The sequence below is a fragment of the Rhododendron vialii genome, chromosome 5a (assembly GCF_030253575.1).
Source record: "Rhododendron vialii isolate Sample 1 chromosome 5a, ASM3025357v1".
Taxonomy (NCBI): domain Eukaryota; kingdom Viridiplantae; phylum Streptophyta; class Magnoliopsida; order Ericales; family Ericaceae; genus Rhododendron; species Rhododendron vialii.
In genome coordinates, this window is record NC_080561.1 from 4254868 (window position 1) to 4272656 (window position 17789).

The window sequence follows — 17789 nt, forward strand, 5'->3', positions numbered from 1 at the left end:
TTTTCTGAGCTTATTTCATCAGAACAATTAATTATTTTAAGTTTCAATTTGTAACTTTATTTGTTCATTTAAAGATGTAAAAGTAAATTTTATTATGAACTAAATTCAAGAGGGCTACCATTGCCGTTCAAAAAAAAAAAAAAAAGGGGCTACCATGTTATTGAGATTGATCTAGACATCTACATGGTAATAATCTATTCTACTTGGTAAAAAAAGGGCTACCATTTTTGGTGTGCCATTCAACTATCTGTTGGATGCGTGTGTATGTATTAGTGTATCTTTTGGTGTATCAAAGCTCTTGTGTGTTTTGAGTCTTCCCTCGATGTACCCCCTTCGAGTAATATAAAAATGTTTCGTTTGCCGAGCAAAAAAAAAAAAAATCTATTCTACTTTTTAACTTTTACTTGTGCTTATAAAAAGTTGCACCAAACACGTTTCCAACTTATTTGAAGTTTTTTAATTAAGTGGGTAATCAAAATAATTATAACCTACTAATCTAACTTAGAAGTGAAAACAAACGGAGCTACACTATCTGTAAAAAATCCCCTCACTTTTGATAGTGAGATAGGTTACAAACATGCTATAGTGCACCCTAGACCAATTTTTTTTTTTTTATCTAAGGTAAGTAGCAACAGTTGGTCAAATTAATTGCAGTGCATTTCAATAGGTGAATAATAAAAGGCTTGAAAGTGAAAGACAGAGAGATGTAGTCCTAATTTTAGAACAAATCACTCCTCAAGTTCAATTTTCCCCCTTTTAATAATCTGTAACCATAGTTCTCCCTTTTCAAGATTAAAAAAAATATTTTTTGGGGATTTATCAAATAAAGATGACGAGACACTTATATATAGACGATCGGTAAAAGAAAAAAGAAAACCTTTGGTTTAACTGTCCTTTTGAATTGAGTGATTTGGTAAGTAAAGAAAAAGGAATTGGTAGAGTTTCTCAAAAATTAAAAAATAAAATAAAATAAAATCGTTTCTCATCACATCCTTTCTTAGGATCCAACTAAGAAAATGCCAAACTACAAAGTGTACGTAGTTCGCTTCAAAATGCCCTCTTTTTAGGGGGCCGGTGTATTTGGACTCCTGGAAATTAGGAATGCAACTGAATTGTTCAATCACGTAACGATTAGTCCTAATTCAGTGGATCAAGTACATTCGGGAAATCATTTTTCACGAGTCTTTGTGCGAATAACTTTCCTCACTTTCAGTAATATCCCCTTAAAAAAAGTAAGAACACTTGTTCAAAAGGTAAAATAGGCCTATAAATTGCAAGCCTCAATTATGCTTTGGTAATCAAATGGGCCCGATTTGAAAATCTTCAGTTTTTTATTGCCACTGCTAAGTATATTCGGAGATTGATTTTCACCTAGATAAACAACAAATCCATATGAGCCTAGTCCCCAGACACAACCCAAGTATTCAGACCAGCTTACAGCCTTGTTAGATTTTTTATTTTTTGAACCGCAACCTTGTTAGATTACATTTTCAGCCATACTAACTATTTTCCAATTTTCAATATTATGCTTTCTTCATTTCTTTTTGAATAGAAGAAACAGGAAAAAAATTTAGTAGGGAAATTTTAATTACAGATGGTTAAATTAAATACTCGATTTTTATTTTGATTTTTTGTTGTTCGTGTAATTGCACTAATTTGTAATTTAAACCATATTCTTTTTTTACTTTTTAAATTTTGCTCGACAATTGAGGAAGAGTGGAAAACGTAAATTTTTTTGACAAAAAGATCAAAAAACCACCAAAGAACAAAAGTTTCAAAATATAAAAAAGTTGCTTTCATGTCTTTGCCTCGTAATTGTTGTGAACTGGATGCTGATATTCTAGAATACTGCAACAATGAATCTATTTATGTTCTCTCAAATCTCGGGGGCCCCCCTCTTGCCTAACAGTTTCTTATTTCTCGCTCAACTATTATACATCTCTCTCACTCTTTTTCTCTATATACCGCTGCCGGTACACCCGAAGGTAGCAAAGGGTACGTTGTTATCTTAATTTTTTCGGCCTCACTCTATTTCTCTATATAGACCGCTGCCGGTACACCGGAAGGTAGCAAAGGGTATGTTGTTGTCTTAATTTTTTCAGCCTCTTCCTTTTCGATTACTCAGTGATCTTCTATTTACAAATCTGTTTGTGTTCGACGGTTTTGGCTCATGCGTTTACAGGTTTCAAGGAGAAATGAAAGGCACGCCATATGTTGCTGGTATAACTTTTGTGATGTTTGGACTGCTCATCATCGTTCACGTGGGAGCTATATATTGGGGAACCAAAAATACCGAGCATGCTGTTAATTGGGAAGTTGGTTGCTAGATTCTCATGGCCATTCTGTATGTCCTCAACCTCATATGGAGGCCACACGGTAAAGGATTTTGGACATGCTACAACGGTACAATGCTACTGCTACTGATTGCAATTTTTTTTGGCTCTTTGATGGGCACGTAACGGTTGGTGCCTTGGTGGATGTGTGTGCAATCCTGGCCCAAGACGGGCTTTTTGTGATGCACATTAATTACATTGGACCGAATACCAATGCAGAAGCAGAATAAGACGATGTGGAGAGGGCAAGGCACCTTTCATTTTGTCTGAGGAGACAACATTTGAGCAATGCTACTGCTCCATATTAACTACCTTTACGAGAAGTTACTACGGCAATGTATGAACAAGAAGAAAAAAAGGAACACAACCGGTGGCTTGTTCGGCATTGTGGCAATGATTAATGCGTTCACCCTACTTTGGTCCATCAATGTCATCCTCCAGATCTTGTACAAAATCGCTTGCGTATCTATTGAATGGATGTTGGTATTCGAATTGGATAGTAGAAGAATTGGTCTATGCGATCGTAACGTTTAATTTCCCTTTCAATTGTGGCTCTCGCTGGCGCCAATTGTGCAACTAGGCGCTTGCTGTTGATTTATACACGGGTTTGTTTGATTCCAACGAACATTTGACTTGTTTGGATTAATATGAGAGTTCAAAACTCAGTTTGCAATTATACTCGAAACGTTATGCAACTGCTGTGGATCGTCTCTCACATATACAGACAGATATAGGCAATCTAAAATCACCATTCATTTCACAACTTGTCCTCCGGCAGTCGAATTAAGTTCCCGAATCCCAACTAATTATCTCAAAACCAATTGATCATACACGCAACTACACACGTAACTACGTAAGCTAAAGTACAGAATTACGAAGCAGACAACAACTGCCAATCACACCATTACCTTCTGTCGAGCTCTACTTTGCATATCAGCTCCAGAAATAGGAAGCCTAGGAGGGCATCCATCAATTACACAACCAACACCACCACCTTTACCTTCTGTCGGGCTCTACTTGCATATCAGCTTCAGAAATAGGAAGGAAGCCTAGGAGGGCATCCATCAATTACACAACCAATTAACACCACCACCATGAGATTCTCCAAATGTGGTAACACGGAAGTAAGTTCCAAATGTATTCCCAGCTGCCTGTATTACTGTGAATCAAATATGAAAGAGACGAATGTTGAGTATCCAAATACTTGATCATACAGTAAGATGAGCTTAAAAGGCAAGTAGTAATAAATATGTTGGTAAAACTAGTAATAAATATGAGAGACCAGAATTTCAATAGAAGCTGCCAAGTTCCCCTAATTGCACTTGTTCTGAGCGTGCAGTGTGCAGTAAGATGAGCTCAAATGACTCAAATATGTTGGTAAAACTAGTTTAAAATGTGTAGATGATACACTAGTTTTTTCAAATATAAGTTCCCCTAATCTATAGATGATACACTAGTTTTTTCCAGTAGCCCATGCTGCCATTTAAAATGTGTAGCATGTTTTGTATGTTCCAAAGCTTATTGCAAATGTTCTTATAGAAGCCAGTAAGTTAAACCGATACAAAGCCAATTCAACAGAGAGTTCAGTGGAAGGCTGCGATCTCCACAAGTACGCATGACTTCATATGTTTGTGATCAATGTTTTAAACCTCAAACGGGTTCAGCTAAACCCCCTCACACTATGCTAGCGCCGTGCATGACCAAAAACATCTCCACGTACACTAGGAAAATCCGTCGACAGGCCGGGGTAAACATCAAAGTACACGAATAGGCAAATAGATAGTTTGAGTACGTAAATCGAGCATAGATTTGGTTTGGCAAGCACTTAGAGCATCTCCAACCCATGCTTTATTCCTCCATTTGAGAGTATGGAACTCCTCCAACCCATCCTCTCAAGCCTCCTATATTTGAGAGGATGAGATTTTGATCCTCCATATTTAGAGGATGAGAGAAAATATGGAGGATCCCCTCTAAAATCACTTTATGAATAAATAGAGGGTTTGTGATTGGAGTAAATAGGAATAGTGATTTCCTCTAAAATCATTTTATGAATAAAATAGAGTAATTTGATACTCTCAAATAGAGTATTAGATTGGAGATGCTCTTACGAGTTCTCTTATATAGATTTCAGGTTTCAATCTCAAGGAATCGTCAATTTCAGTTCCAAGTACGGGTGCAAATGAGCCGAGCTTTATAGCGTTTGAGCTCGGCTCGTTTAGTAAACGTGCAAAAAACACGAGCTCGAGCCTAGGAAAATTTACTTCACGAGCCTCTTTAAACGAGCCGAGCCAATACAAACGAGCTGAGCCGAGCTTTTAAGTCTTCAGCTCGGCCTAAAACTACTCGAGCTCGGCTCGATTACTAAGAGAGCCGAGCCGAGTCACAAGCAATTTAGTTCGTTTGCAGCTCTAGTTCCGAGGTTGCTTACCATAGGACTTAGACCCAAAAAAATTAGTGAGTGCGAGAATTAATAGCGCAAGCGAATGGACTATTGGACGGATCATTTGATGAATTGAATCAATCAGAAACTCACCGAGCTTCTTGCGGCGGGATCAGAGGACTAGAGAATTTGAGGGCTGGAGACGGGAGCTTGCAGTGACCGCGCCGTTGCAAAGATCTGTAGTCCGACGAAGATTGGGCGGGGAGGAATTGTTTGGTGGAGAGGGAAGAATTCGCCATGTTCTTGACCAAAATTACAATCGAAACCAAAATTAGCTTATCGGTTTATTTTTGTCTTTTATTCAAAAAATATTTAGGTTTCGATCATAATTTTTTTCTTTTTAGATTCTTCTTCTCATTACAAAGCAATAACCCACAAAAATCGACAAAAAAGCTATCAAATGCGAATTGTTTTTGAATAAAGACAAAAAAATAAGCCATTTGGCTTGTTAGGCCTCAATATCGTTTCTATCCGTCTTTTTTTTTTTTGATTGTTGTGCGCTTTGAGTTTAGTTTTCAATTTTTACATATTTTTTATATTATTCATATTCAGGAGAAGAACTTTAAAACAAAATATTACAATCAAAAGCACAAAATAAAAAAGTTTGCTTACGACAGTAAAAGAATTTCAACTACTCTATTTTTTTTTCAATTTTGATTTATATTTTTATACTCTTTCTATTATTCTCTTCGAGATAAATATCTATCTTCCTGGCATTAATTAACTATCTTCCCAATTCCAACACCTTTTTTGAATTATGAGCTCCTTTCAAATTATCCTTTTCATCTGAAAAAAGAAAGAAAGACTTGTACCTATTCTCCTAAGGAAAATAAGAAGTTATTTTTTGAATAAATATTTATTTTTTAAATTAAGTGTGATATACCGTGAGAGAATGACTTGTCTCGTAAAACAGAAAATAAAAGTACTTAAACCTTCACGTAACGTATTTAAAGCTGCTGCATGTCAACCTATTACCCTATGAATTAAGTAGTTCTGTACCAATTATCCCCTATGGTGATGGCAAGAAAAACCCAAGCTACACAGAGCTGGTGCAATTGATAGCAGTGGGTGTGAGTGCAAACAAAATTATGGTGTTTACTGTTGAAGACTTGAAGTTACATGAAGTATTTGTGGATCTAATTCTTTGTTTGTTTGTTTGTTTGTCTACTTGCGCACAGGTTTTTGATGGCGCCGTTGGTGACATTGCATGCCACCATCATGAACAGGACAAAGAAAATGGCATCACAACGAAGAAAAACTGGCATCCCAACAAGGTTGACACCCCAACCCTCGACAATCATCTGCCTTAAAGACCCAAAAAGTTGGTGAGGAATCAAACTCCGGACGTTATGTGCATATTTTGTAAGTTTTAGGGGGAATTGCATTTCAGTGGAGAGTGGAGCAAAAAATGCCCAACTCATGGACCATGTTTTTGGAATTGCTCAATCTTGGGAAGGAAAACAATAATTCTCAAGACATGGAATTGAAGACAAAAATACCCCTCCCTTCTGTCATGAATCAGGGGCAACTTAGGTTCATACACGGGGCAATTTAAATTCATACACAGGGCAACTTAGGTTCATACACGGGGTAACTTAGAGGGCAACTCAGGTTCATACATTGGGCAATTTTGATTCATACGCGCGGCAACTTAGATTCATACATGGAGCAATTTAGATTCATACACGGGGCAACTTAGAGGACAATTTAGGTTCATACATAGGGCAACTTAGGTTCATGTATAGGGCAATTTAAATTCATACATGGGGCAACTTAGAGGGCAACTTAAGCTTATACACGGGGCAACTTAGATTCATACATGGGGCAATTTAGATTCATACACGAGGCAACTTAGAGGACAACTTAGGTTCATACACGGGGCAACTTAGAGGGCAATTTAGGTTCATACACGGGGCAATTTAGATTCATACATGGGGCAATTTAGATTCATACACAGGGCAACTTAGAGGACAACTTAGGTTCATATACGAGGCAACTTAGATTCATACATGGGACAACTTAAATTAACACATCTTGATACCTTGATACAAGGTGCATCTTATTTTCATAACATCTTTGCATCGGCTCAAACGGATTGAATATTGAAACACTTATTTTTTAACTATATTTTTTAATATGTATATTGGAAAAAAAAGGAGAAAAAAAAACAGTCGGATTCATTAGAGGCAATACTTACATCTCATGCTTAGAGTGTTGATTCGTGTGCCAAAAATGTTATTTCTGGAGGCTAAAAAAAGAGGACTTTGTGTTTCAACTATATTTTTTAACTAAAAAATTGAAATACATAATTTTAAAATATATTTTTAATATATAAATGGTATAAAAAAATATTTCAAATTTCAATCCGTTTGAACCGGTACAAAGATAGTATTTTTCTGACCATTTCATCCTAAATGGTCGTAGTAAATTTTTGACTTTAAGGCCTTTCAACGAACACCTTAAGATTCCTTATTTAATTTTAGAGTTCTCTTAGGGTGCACATTGAAAGGCCTTAGAGTGAAAGTTTTATTACGACCATTTAGGATGAAATGATAAAAAAATAATATCTTTGCACCGGTTCAAACAGATTGAAAATTGAAATACTTATTTTTGTAACTATATTTTTTAATCTATAAAGGACAAAAAAGGAAAAAAAAAACAGTCGGATAGAAAGAGAGAAAAGGAAATAAAGAGAAAAAAAATGAAAAAAAGAAGAAGATTCAAACTGGAAAGAAAGAAAAAGAGATAAAGAAAAAAAAATCAAACAGGAAAGAAAGAAAAGGAAATAAAGAGAAAAAAAAAGAAAAAAAAAACAATCAAACTGGAAAGAGGGGGGAGGTTAAATGTGGAAATGGGGTTGTGGGGTCGGGGTCGGGGTGGGGCGTCAAGGAAAAAAAACACAAAGTAAGAATAATACAACCACGTGCTGGGTGTGGCTGCTGTGCCCTCCATGGCAGCAGAGCTTTGCGTTTGATTTGGGAGGAGGTACCTTAGTCATTTAGCTTTCTGTTTTCATGTCTTAGAAATTATTTATTCTCCTTTTCATTCCTAGAGTAATTACCCAAAAACGTGTCCATGAGTTGGGAAATAATTGCCCCACCAGCCTCCGAAATGTAATTCCCCCTAAGTTTTATCTTTGCACTCTTATCGGTGATGGTTTTTGGTTCCTAAAAGAGCGGAACAGGGCGCTCTACGCAATTGAAAACCGAAGATCTCTAGTTTTCTGATCAGCACACTAGAAAAATTTTATTAGCATAAAGAAAAAAAGAACAGGATTTTTTATTAATAGGACAAAATAAGAGTACAACGTAAAGGTTACGCATCAAACAGCAAGAGCAATGCAAGGTATCCAAACAAATTACCCAGAAAGTATCCGGAAAAGGCAAATCAAGGGTCCAGATTCGCTCAAAAGACGATCTGGACCCACGGGGTACTTTCTCGGTAAGTTTTTTGGGTATCTAGCATTAATAAAACCGCAAAAGAAACTTATCATTGTTCGGGTTGATTTCTTGTCAATCCTTGGTGCTAGAATAACATATGGTTGTCGTGGTGCAGGGTGCCAATTTAGTGGGATGCTACTATCATGACTTCTTTCATTATTAATATAATTCTTTTTTTGCCGTTCAAAAAAAAAAGAGAAACGAAACTCATCACACCTACCAAAAAAATAAAAATAGCAGGAAGAATCCCAACTAAAAGGACCGGTTTAGCGGTTTAGGAGCTTCCCTGGACTGGTTTAGGAGCTATGGGTTCAATGCAAGATGTCCATCAGCAAAGAAGGAAGGTATTGATGGGTGGGTGAGCTATACTTAATTCTGTTAATGGTAACAGCGGTCCCTGTTGTGAGGGATAAAGAAAGAAGGAAGGTATTGATGGGTGGGTGAGCTATACTTCAAGAACTAGTAGATAATAACTGGGCAATAAGTTCCAATGAGGAACCAGGAGTTGACATTTGTTGGTATATAGATGCTGAAAATACTGATGTGCTAGAACGATCAAAAGTTTGATTTTTTTTAGAACACTCCACTTCTCAGATAATAGAGATGAAAAGAATTCAACTAATATAAAAACGCAAACAATGGACAATATGAATCCTATATAATTGCCATCTACTATGATCCGGTGTGAAGTCAGGATTCCAAGCACATTGATATCACATGTGGCAGATGGCAATTATACTTATACATTTATGATGCACAATCCAGAGAGAGAGAGAGAGAGAGAGAGAGAGAGAGAGAGATTCTGAAGGTGAAGTGATTGTTTCAAGAACAGAACTATTGGGAAAATGATGGAATTGTTCAATCACATAACGATTAGTCCTAATTCGGTGGATAGAGATCCACGAAAGTATGGACACTTGTTCAAAAGATAAAAGGGAAAATGATGACCAATGACGTATTTTGATAATTAATACCCGCTAAGGATATTTTCAGCATTAATAAATGTTCTCAGCATGCCCGTTTTCTAGCACTCTTAGTTTAATATCTATTATAAGTTTATTTTCTTAAAAGAGTTCATAAATGGTATTTGGCGTTAAATGTGAATAATTACATATTTAGTTGTCTGAGCTTATTTCATCAGAACAATTAATTATTTTAAGTTTCGATTTGTAACTTTATTTGTTCATTAAGATGTAAAAATAAATTTTATTATGAAATAAATTCAAGAGGGCTACCATTGCCGTTCAAAAAAGAAAAGAAAAGAGGGCTACCATGTTATTGAGATTGATCTAGCTAGACATCTACATGGTAATAATCTATTCTACCATTTATTTACCAAACAATTTTAAGTTTTACTTGTGCTTATAAAAAGTTGCACCAAACACGTTTCCAACTTATTTGAAGTTTTTTAATTAAGTGGGTAATCAAAGTAATTATAACCTACTAATCTAACTTAGAAGTGAAAACAAACGGAGCTATACTATCTGTAAAAAATCTCCTCACTTTTGATAGTGAGATATGTTACAAACATGCTATAGGGCACCTTAGACCAATTTTTTTTTTATCTAAGTTAAGTAGCAACATTTGGTCAAATTAATTGCAGTGCATTTCAATAGGTGAATAATAAAAGGCTGGAAAGTGAAAGACTCAGAGATGTAGTCCTAATTTTAGAACAAATCATTCCTCAAGTTCAATTTTCCCCCTTTTAATAATCTGTAACCATACTTCTCCCTTTCAAGATTAAAAAAAATATTTTTTGGGGATTTATCAAATAAAGATGACGAGACACTTATTTTCATATATATATAAACGATCGGTAAAGGAAAAAAAAACCTTTGGTTTAACTGTCCTTTTGGATTGAGCGATTTGGTAAGTAAAGAAAAAAGGAATTGATAGAGTTTCTCACAAAAATGTAAAAATAAAATAAAATTCGTGAGATTTGTTTTTGATCACATCCTTTCTCAAGATCCAACTAAAGAAATACCAAACTACAAAGTGTACGTAGTTCGCTTGAAACCGCCCTCTTTTTAGGGGATGTATTTGGACTACTGGAAATTAGGAATGCGACTGAATTGTTCAATTACGTACGTAACGATTAGTCCTAATCCGGTGGATCACGTACGTTGGGTGAATCATTTTTCATGAGTCTTTGTGCGAATAACTTTCCTCACTTTTCGGTAGTATCCTTAAAAAAAGTAAGGACACTTGTTCGAAAGGTAAAATAGGCCTATAAATATTACATGCCTCAATTATGCTTTGGTAATCAAATGGGCCCGATTGGAAAATCTTCAGTTTCTTGTTGCCACTGCTAAGTATATTCGGCGATTGATTTTCACCTGGAAAAACCACAAATCCATATGAGCCCCTTTTTTTTTTTCATAACCCAAGTATTCAGACCAGCTTACAGCCTTGTTAGATTTTTTTTTTTTTTTTGAATAGCAACCTTGTTAGATTACATTTTCAGCCATACTAACTATTTTCCAATTTTCAATATTATGCTTTCCTCGTTTCTTTTTGAATGGAAGAAACAGGACAAAAATTGTTTTAGTTGGGAAATTTTAATTACAGATGGTTAAATTAAATACTCGATTTTTTATTTTGATTTTTTGTTGTTCGTGTAATTGCACTAATTTCCAATTTAAACCATATTCTTTTTTTACTTTTTAAATTTCGCTCGACAATTGAGGAAAAGTGGAAAACATAAAATTTTGACAAAAAGATCAAAAAAACCATGCACCAAAGAACAAAAGTTTTAAAATATAAAAAAAGTTGCTTTCATGTCTTGCCTCATAATTGTTGTGAATTGGATGCTGATATTCTAGAATACTGCGACAATGAATCTATTTATGTTCTCTCAAATCTCAGGGGCTCCCCTCTCGCCTAACAGTTTCCTATTTCTCGCCCAACTATACGTCTGTCATGCTATTTCTCTATATAGACCGCTGTCGGTGCACCCGAAGCTAGCAAAATGTACGTTGTCTTAATTTTTTCAGCCTCTTCCTCTTTGATTACTCAATGATCTTCTATTTACAAATCTGTTTGTGTTCCACGGTTTTGGCTCGTGCGTTTACAGGTTTCAAGGAGAAATGGAAGGCGCCATATGTTGCTGGTATAACTTTGTGATGTTTGGATTGCTCATCGTCCTTCATGTCGGAGCCATATACTGTGGAACCAAAAATACTGAGCATGCTGCTGATTGGGAAGCTGCTTGCTGGATTCTCATGGCCGTTCTGTATGTCCTCAACCTCATATGGAGGCCACACGGTAAAGGATTTTGGACATGCTACAACGGTACAATGCTACTGCTACTGATTGCAATCTTTTTTGGCTCTTTGATGGGCACGTAACGGTTGGTGCCTTGGTGGATGTGTGTGCAATCTTGGCCCAAGACGGGCTGTTTGTAATGCACATTAATTACATTGGACCGGATACGGTATACCAATGCTAAAGCAGAATAAGACGATGTGGAGCGGGCAAGGCACCTTTCATTTTGTCTAAGACTCTGAGGAGACAACATTTGAGCAATGCTACTGCTCCATATTAACTACCTTTACGAGAAGTTACTACGGCAATGTATGAACAAGAAGAAAAAAAGGAACACAACCGGTGGCTTGTTCGGCAATGTGGCAATGATTAATGCGTTCACCCTACTTTGGTCCATCAACGTCATCCTCCAGATCTCGTACAAAATCGCTTGCGTGTCTATTGAATGGATGTTGGTATTCGAATTCGATAGTAGAAGAATTGGTCTATGCGATCGTAACGTTTTCCCTATCAATTGTGGCTCTCGCTGGCACCATTTGTGCAAATAGGCGCTTGCTGTTGATTTATACACGGGGTTTGTTTGATTCCAACGAACATTTGACTTGTTTGGATTAATATGAGAGTTCAAAACTCAGTTTGCAATTATACTCGAAACGTTATGCAACTGCTGTGGATCGTCTCTCACATATACAGACAGATATAGGCAATCTAAAATCACCATTCATTTCACAACTTGTCCTCCGACAGTCGAATTAAGTTCCCGAATCCCAACTAATTATCTCAAAACGAAGGGATCATACACACAACTACACACGTTTCTGCGTAAGCTAAAGTACAGAATTACGAAGCAGACAACAACTGCCAATCACACCATTACCTTCTGTCGAGCTCTACTTTGCATATCAGCTTCAGAAATAGGAAGGAAGCCTAGGAGGGCATCCATCAATTACACAACCAACACCACCACCATGAGATTCTCCAAATGTGGTAACACGGAAGTAAGTTCCAAATGTATTTATTCCCAGCTGCCTGTATTACTGTGAATCAAATGTGAAAGAGACGAACGTTGAGTATCGAAATACTTGATCATACAGTAAGATGAGCTTAAAAAGGCAAGTAATAAATCTAGTACATGTTGATCTCCATTGAGGAGAGACCAGAATTTCAATAGAAGCTGACAAGTTCCCCTAATTGCACTTGTTCTGAGCGTGCAGTGTGCAGTAAGATGAGCTCAAATGACATCAAAGTACACGAATAGGCAAATAGATAGTTTGAGTACGTAAATCGAGCATAGATTTGGTTTGGCAAGCACTTACGAGTTCTCTTATATAGATTTTTTGGGTTTCAATCTCAAGGAATCGTCAAATTCAGTTCCTAAGTAGGGGTGCAAACGAGCTGAGCTTTATAGTGTTCGAGCTCGGCTCGTTTAGTAATGTGCAAAAAACACAAGCTCGAGCCCAGGTTAATTGACTTCACGAGCCTCTTTAAATAAGCCGAGCCAATACAAATGAGCTGAGCTGAGCTTTTGAATCTTCAGCTTGGCCTAAAACTACTCGAGCTCAGCTCGATTACTAAGAGAGCCGAGCCGAGTCACAAGCAACTGGGTTCATTTGCAGCTCTAGTTTTGAGGTTGCTTACCATAGGACTTAGACCCGAAAAAAATTTGTGAGTGCAAGAATTGAGAGTGTGAGCGAAGGGACTATTGGAAGTATCATGTGATGAATTGAATGAATCAGAAACTCAACAAGTTTCTTGTGGCGGGATCGAGGACTAGAGAATTTGTGGGCTGGAGACGGGAGCTTGCGGTGACCGTGCCGTTGCAAAGATCCGTAGTCCGACGAGGATTGGGCGGAGAGGAATTGTTTGGTGGAGAGGGAAGAACTCGCCATGTTCCTGACTGACCTCAGCCTAACGGAAATTAGATACCGTACTATAGAAATAAAGGAAAAAATTAATCGAAACCAAAATTAGTATATCGATTTATTTTTGTTTTTATTCAAAAAAAAAAAAAGATTTTAATTGTAATTTTTTACTTTTTAGATTCTTCTTCTCATGACAAAGTAATAATCCAAAAAAAATCGACAAAAAAACTATCCAATGCGACTATTATTTTTGAATAAAGACAAAAAAAAAATCAATTGGCTTATTAGATCTCAAAAGTGTTTCTATCCGTCTTTTTTTTTAAATTGTTGTGAGCTTTGAGTTTAGTTTTCAATTTTTACATGTAGTATTATTCATATTCCGGAGAAGAACTTCAAAACAAAATATTACGATCAAAACCACAAAATAAAAAGTTCACTTACGACAGTAAAAGAATTTGAACTTTTTTTTTTCAATTTTGATTTATATTTTTATACTCTTTCTATTATTCTCCTCGAGATAAATATCAATCTTCCCGGCATTGATAACTATCTTCCCAATTCCAACACCTTTTTAGAATTTTGAGCTCCTTTCCAATCATCCTTTTCATTTGAAAAAAGAAAGAAAGACTTGTACCCATTCTCCTAAGAAAAATAAGTAGTTATTTTTTGAATAAATATTTATTTTTTAAATTAAGTGTGATGTATTGCAAGAGAATGACTTGTCTCGTCAAAAAAGAAATAAAAGTACTTAAAAAATAAAAACCTTGACGGAACCTATTTAAAGCTGCTGCATGTCAACCTATTACCTTATGAAGTAGTTCTGTACCAATTTATCCCGTATGGTGATGGCAAGAAAAACCCATGCTACACAGAGCTCGTGCAATTGATTGCAGTGGGTGTGAGTGCAAACAAAATTATGGTGTTTACTGTTGGATCTAATTCTTTGTTTGTTTGTTTGTTTGTTTATCTACTTGCGCACAGGTTTTTGATGGCGCCGTTGGTGACATTGCATGCCATCATCATGAACAAGACAAAGAAAACGGCATCACAACAAAGAAAAACGGGCATCCCAATAAGGTTGACACCTTAGCCCTCGACAATCATTTGCCTTAAGACCCAAAAAGTTAGTGATCGAGGAACCAGACTCCTGACGTTATGTGCTTATCTTGTAAGTTTTATCTTTGCACTCTTATCAGTAATGGTTTTTGGTTCCTAAAGAGCAAAACAGGCTTTCGCTCTGTGCAATTGAAAACCGAAGGTCTCTAGTTTTTTGATCAGCACACTAGAATAATTTTCTCAGAATAAAAAAAAGAAAACAAGATTTTTTATCAATAGGACAAAGGAAGAGTACAAAGTAAAGGTTATACGCCTCAAACACCAAGAGCAATGCAAGGTACCCAAACAAATTACCCAGAAAGTATCCCGAAAAGAGAAATCAAAGGTCTAGATTCGCTCAAAAGATGATCTGGACCCGCGGGGTACTTTCTCGGTAAGTTTTTTGGGTACCTAGTAATAATGAAACAGCGAAAGAAACTCATCACGCCTATCAAAAAATAAAAAGAGCAGGAATAATCCCAACTAAAAGGACCGGTTTGGCGGTTTAAGAGCTTCCCTGGGCTGATTTAGGAGCTATGGGTTCAATGCAAGATGTCCATCAGCAAATGTATATGACAGTTGAAGGTATAGAAAACAAGTACAGGTTGCTCAGTGCAATTCAATATTCTCTAGTGGGAAGATAGGGCTCTCTTCAGGGTGTGAAATTAGCATAGCTTCGCGTTCCTACCTATATATAAGCTTGGCATGCGTTTTCTTTTTTTAACAGCAAATAGAAATAGGAGAATAATAACTGGAAATTGCAGCCGCACGGTCTCTCGGTTGGAGTTGTATAAGTATTTTGTTGCAGGAAAACAAGGCACGTGACAGTAGCAGAAAATCGCAACCGGTCTCTTGGTTGGAGTTGTACAGACATGATTCAGAAGATGCACAACATGCATCTTTGATGACAGCTTGGTCCTGGAAATGGCCCGACAACACTTCACAAGCAACTTGATTCAAAATCGCAAAATATAAACTGATGCAAAGAGTCATCTACAGATAGATTTGCAGGTTGTACTGTGCAATCATTACATAACAATTCAACTGGGCAACAAATCAAATTCCCCTCTTTGCAATTATTCTGTATCTTTCTCTCCGTTAAACACAAGATTACCGGAAACATGGAAATAGGTTACTTTCCTTTTATGCTATTTCCACCAACACTCTGTCCAAGCAACTGCCTTAACTACTATGGATGCCCTTAGGCCTTAGCAAGCACGTGCCTCTCAGTCAGCTGCCTAGGAACAGGTCCACAACCACCGGAGACTCTCAAAGAAGCGAAGAGACAGGAAAGCCTTGCAATCATTGGTTTAGACCTAGCCATTCTCGGGACAATTGCCAACTCCTTTTTGTGATCTTCATCACCAGAGCTACGGTAGCCTTCCAAATTGGCTTTTGTAATCAAAACTGCATCCCCAGAGGAGGGAGAGTGAGGAGTAGAAGTTAATCGGTGCTGCTTGTATTCTTTGACTGCCTGCTTATCAAAAACCATCTATGTCAAGCCCAGAACAAAAATGAAAAGCCAAATTAAAGGTTGAAGATCTCACCTACTGAAACAAAAATTACCAGATTTCCTAGTGTTAAAAATGTGGATTTTGAATAAAGGAATTCGACACGTTATTCAATTAAGAGTAGCTGAAATTTAAATTCAAAACGTTGAGTTAGGGAAAAGTTCCACCAAAAAATACTGAGGATACTAGTCACAAAACTTGTGAAACAGGTAACTACCGTCTCCGTGAGATGCCATCGTAAGGGGGGAAGAAATAAGCTTTTGAGCAATGGAAGCAATACCCTTAGCTGAAACTTCGTCCACAGCTGTCAAGAAATGCTCCAGAGGTTTCCTAAAACATAAACGATATGAAGTAAGAAAACTTTTCTAAAGGTGAAAGAGAATTAAGTCTACTCTTGTGTAGATTCCTTTTTCCTAAACTACTGCACACTGCACGATTAACAAGAAAAAAACACGCATTTGGCCAATCCTCGGTCAGCAAGATGGAAATAAAACTAATCCAATGTCCGATTATGGAGATGGAGGAACTGAGAAAAATAGATCCACCGAATTTTCTGTTTGCTTTTGATCAGCAGATCCTCCAAATCTATGTTACTTACCTGAAACATGGTTCATTCCAATATGAGGAAACAGGCACATGATGCACCACAAGTGCCAAACTGTGGTCCAACATGAGGAGGCTTTCCCAAGGTACAATAGCTCCAGGTTGTTTTATTAGACATTACAAAGAACAAAACCACAGAAGGCTAGAAAGTCCTGCCAAATAGTGAGGAAACTAGAATGCATTGTCTTGCTCCAAGGAACAACCTTTCGACATCATTTTTAAGCTAGTAAAAGAATGTGGGACTAGTACATAGTCTTGCATGGCAGACGAGGGTATCTTTCAAACCACAGAAGGCTAGAAAGACCATATGCCAACAAATCATATATCATTTAGACATAAAATAGAGCATCCAGAAACAAATTTACACGGATTTTTCTTTGTCAATACTTGCTTATATAATCCATTAGATGCGATAAATATGCATACAAAAAACACAATAAGAGATCATTATGCATAGATGCATAGCGCTAGGACAACCTTATCCAAATTTCTTTAAAGAGAATTGAGAGCCAAGTCTTGAGCATTACCTCTCTCCATAAGTCAAAATTTGTCTACCGATATCTTCTGAGCATTACCTCTCCCCATTGCCTGAGCCGTAAACCAGCCAGAAAAAACCCACCCAATCTGCCAAATGCACCCAAAACAGCCGCCAAACAATGAAGACGCTCCATCACCGCTATCGGAACCCGGAGAACCAGCCCCTTTTGCTGCCCCAAAGCGGCAAAGAAGCCCCTCCCATGCCAGTCGACCTGTTGTCGCTGCCGTGTGCCGCTGAAATACTGCCACCATGCTGCCATGACGTGAGAGCTGCCGCCTGAGAAACCACCCTCGTTGCCTCCATTGCACTGCTGCCGCCTTGCTCCGTTACATCGCTGCCCCCTTGTTGCCGATCCATCACTGCCGCCTCCCTGTTGCTGACCCAAAAGCCACCATGTGCCCCAATCGCCACCGCCGCTGCCACCATGATGCCGCCGCCCAACACAGCCCCCATCTGCCACCAACGACTCCAACACCTGAACCGCCAATGACCGCCAGATCCATGAACCCTTGCTCCTGCAACCTGCACACATCGCCACCAGCAAACAACCCTCTGCCACCATGCCTGTTTGAATTCTATAGAGAGAGAGAGAGAGAGAGGGGAGAGTAAAAAGGAATATTCATTATTGCAAGTAGTATTTTAGCTATTCGATGACTTTTCTTTAATATGTACACCTCTTTTACCCTGACTTTTGTATGAGCTC

General features: G+C 37.5%; 2 protein-coding genes across 2 annotated transcripts in view; both read right to left on the reverse strand.

The window, feature by feature from the left end:
* Positions 1 to 15389: 15389 nt before the first annotated feature.
* The window catches only part of LOC131325928 (phosphatidylglycerophosphate phosphatase PTPMT2-like), a 36517-nt gene continuing 34117 nt past the window's right edge, over positions 15390 to 17789 (reverse strand). Inside the window, exon 7 of the mRNA XM_058358427.1 lies at positions 15390 to 15908. Coding sequence (XP_058214410.1) covers positions 15636 to 15908 — 273 coding nt within the window. The 3' untranslated portion in view covers positions 15390 to 15635. The remainder of the gene's footprint in view (positions 15909 to 17789) is intronic.
* Positions 16112 to 17606, reverse strand: LOC131325930 (uncharacterized). The gene is made up of 3 exons (XM_058358430.1): positions 17444 to 17606; positions 17124 to 17391; positions 16112 to 16275 (listed from the first exon to the last, which is right to left on the reverse strand). Exons 1-3 carry the CDS (start codon positions 17587 to 17589, stop codon positions 16228 to 16230), a joined length of 462 nt encoding a protein of 153 aa, XP_058214413.1. The 5' UTR covers positions 17590 to 17606; the 3' UTR covers positions 16112 to 16227.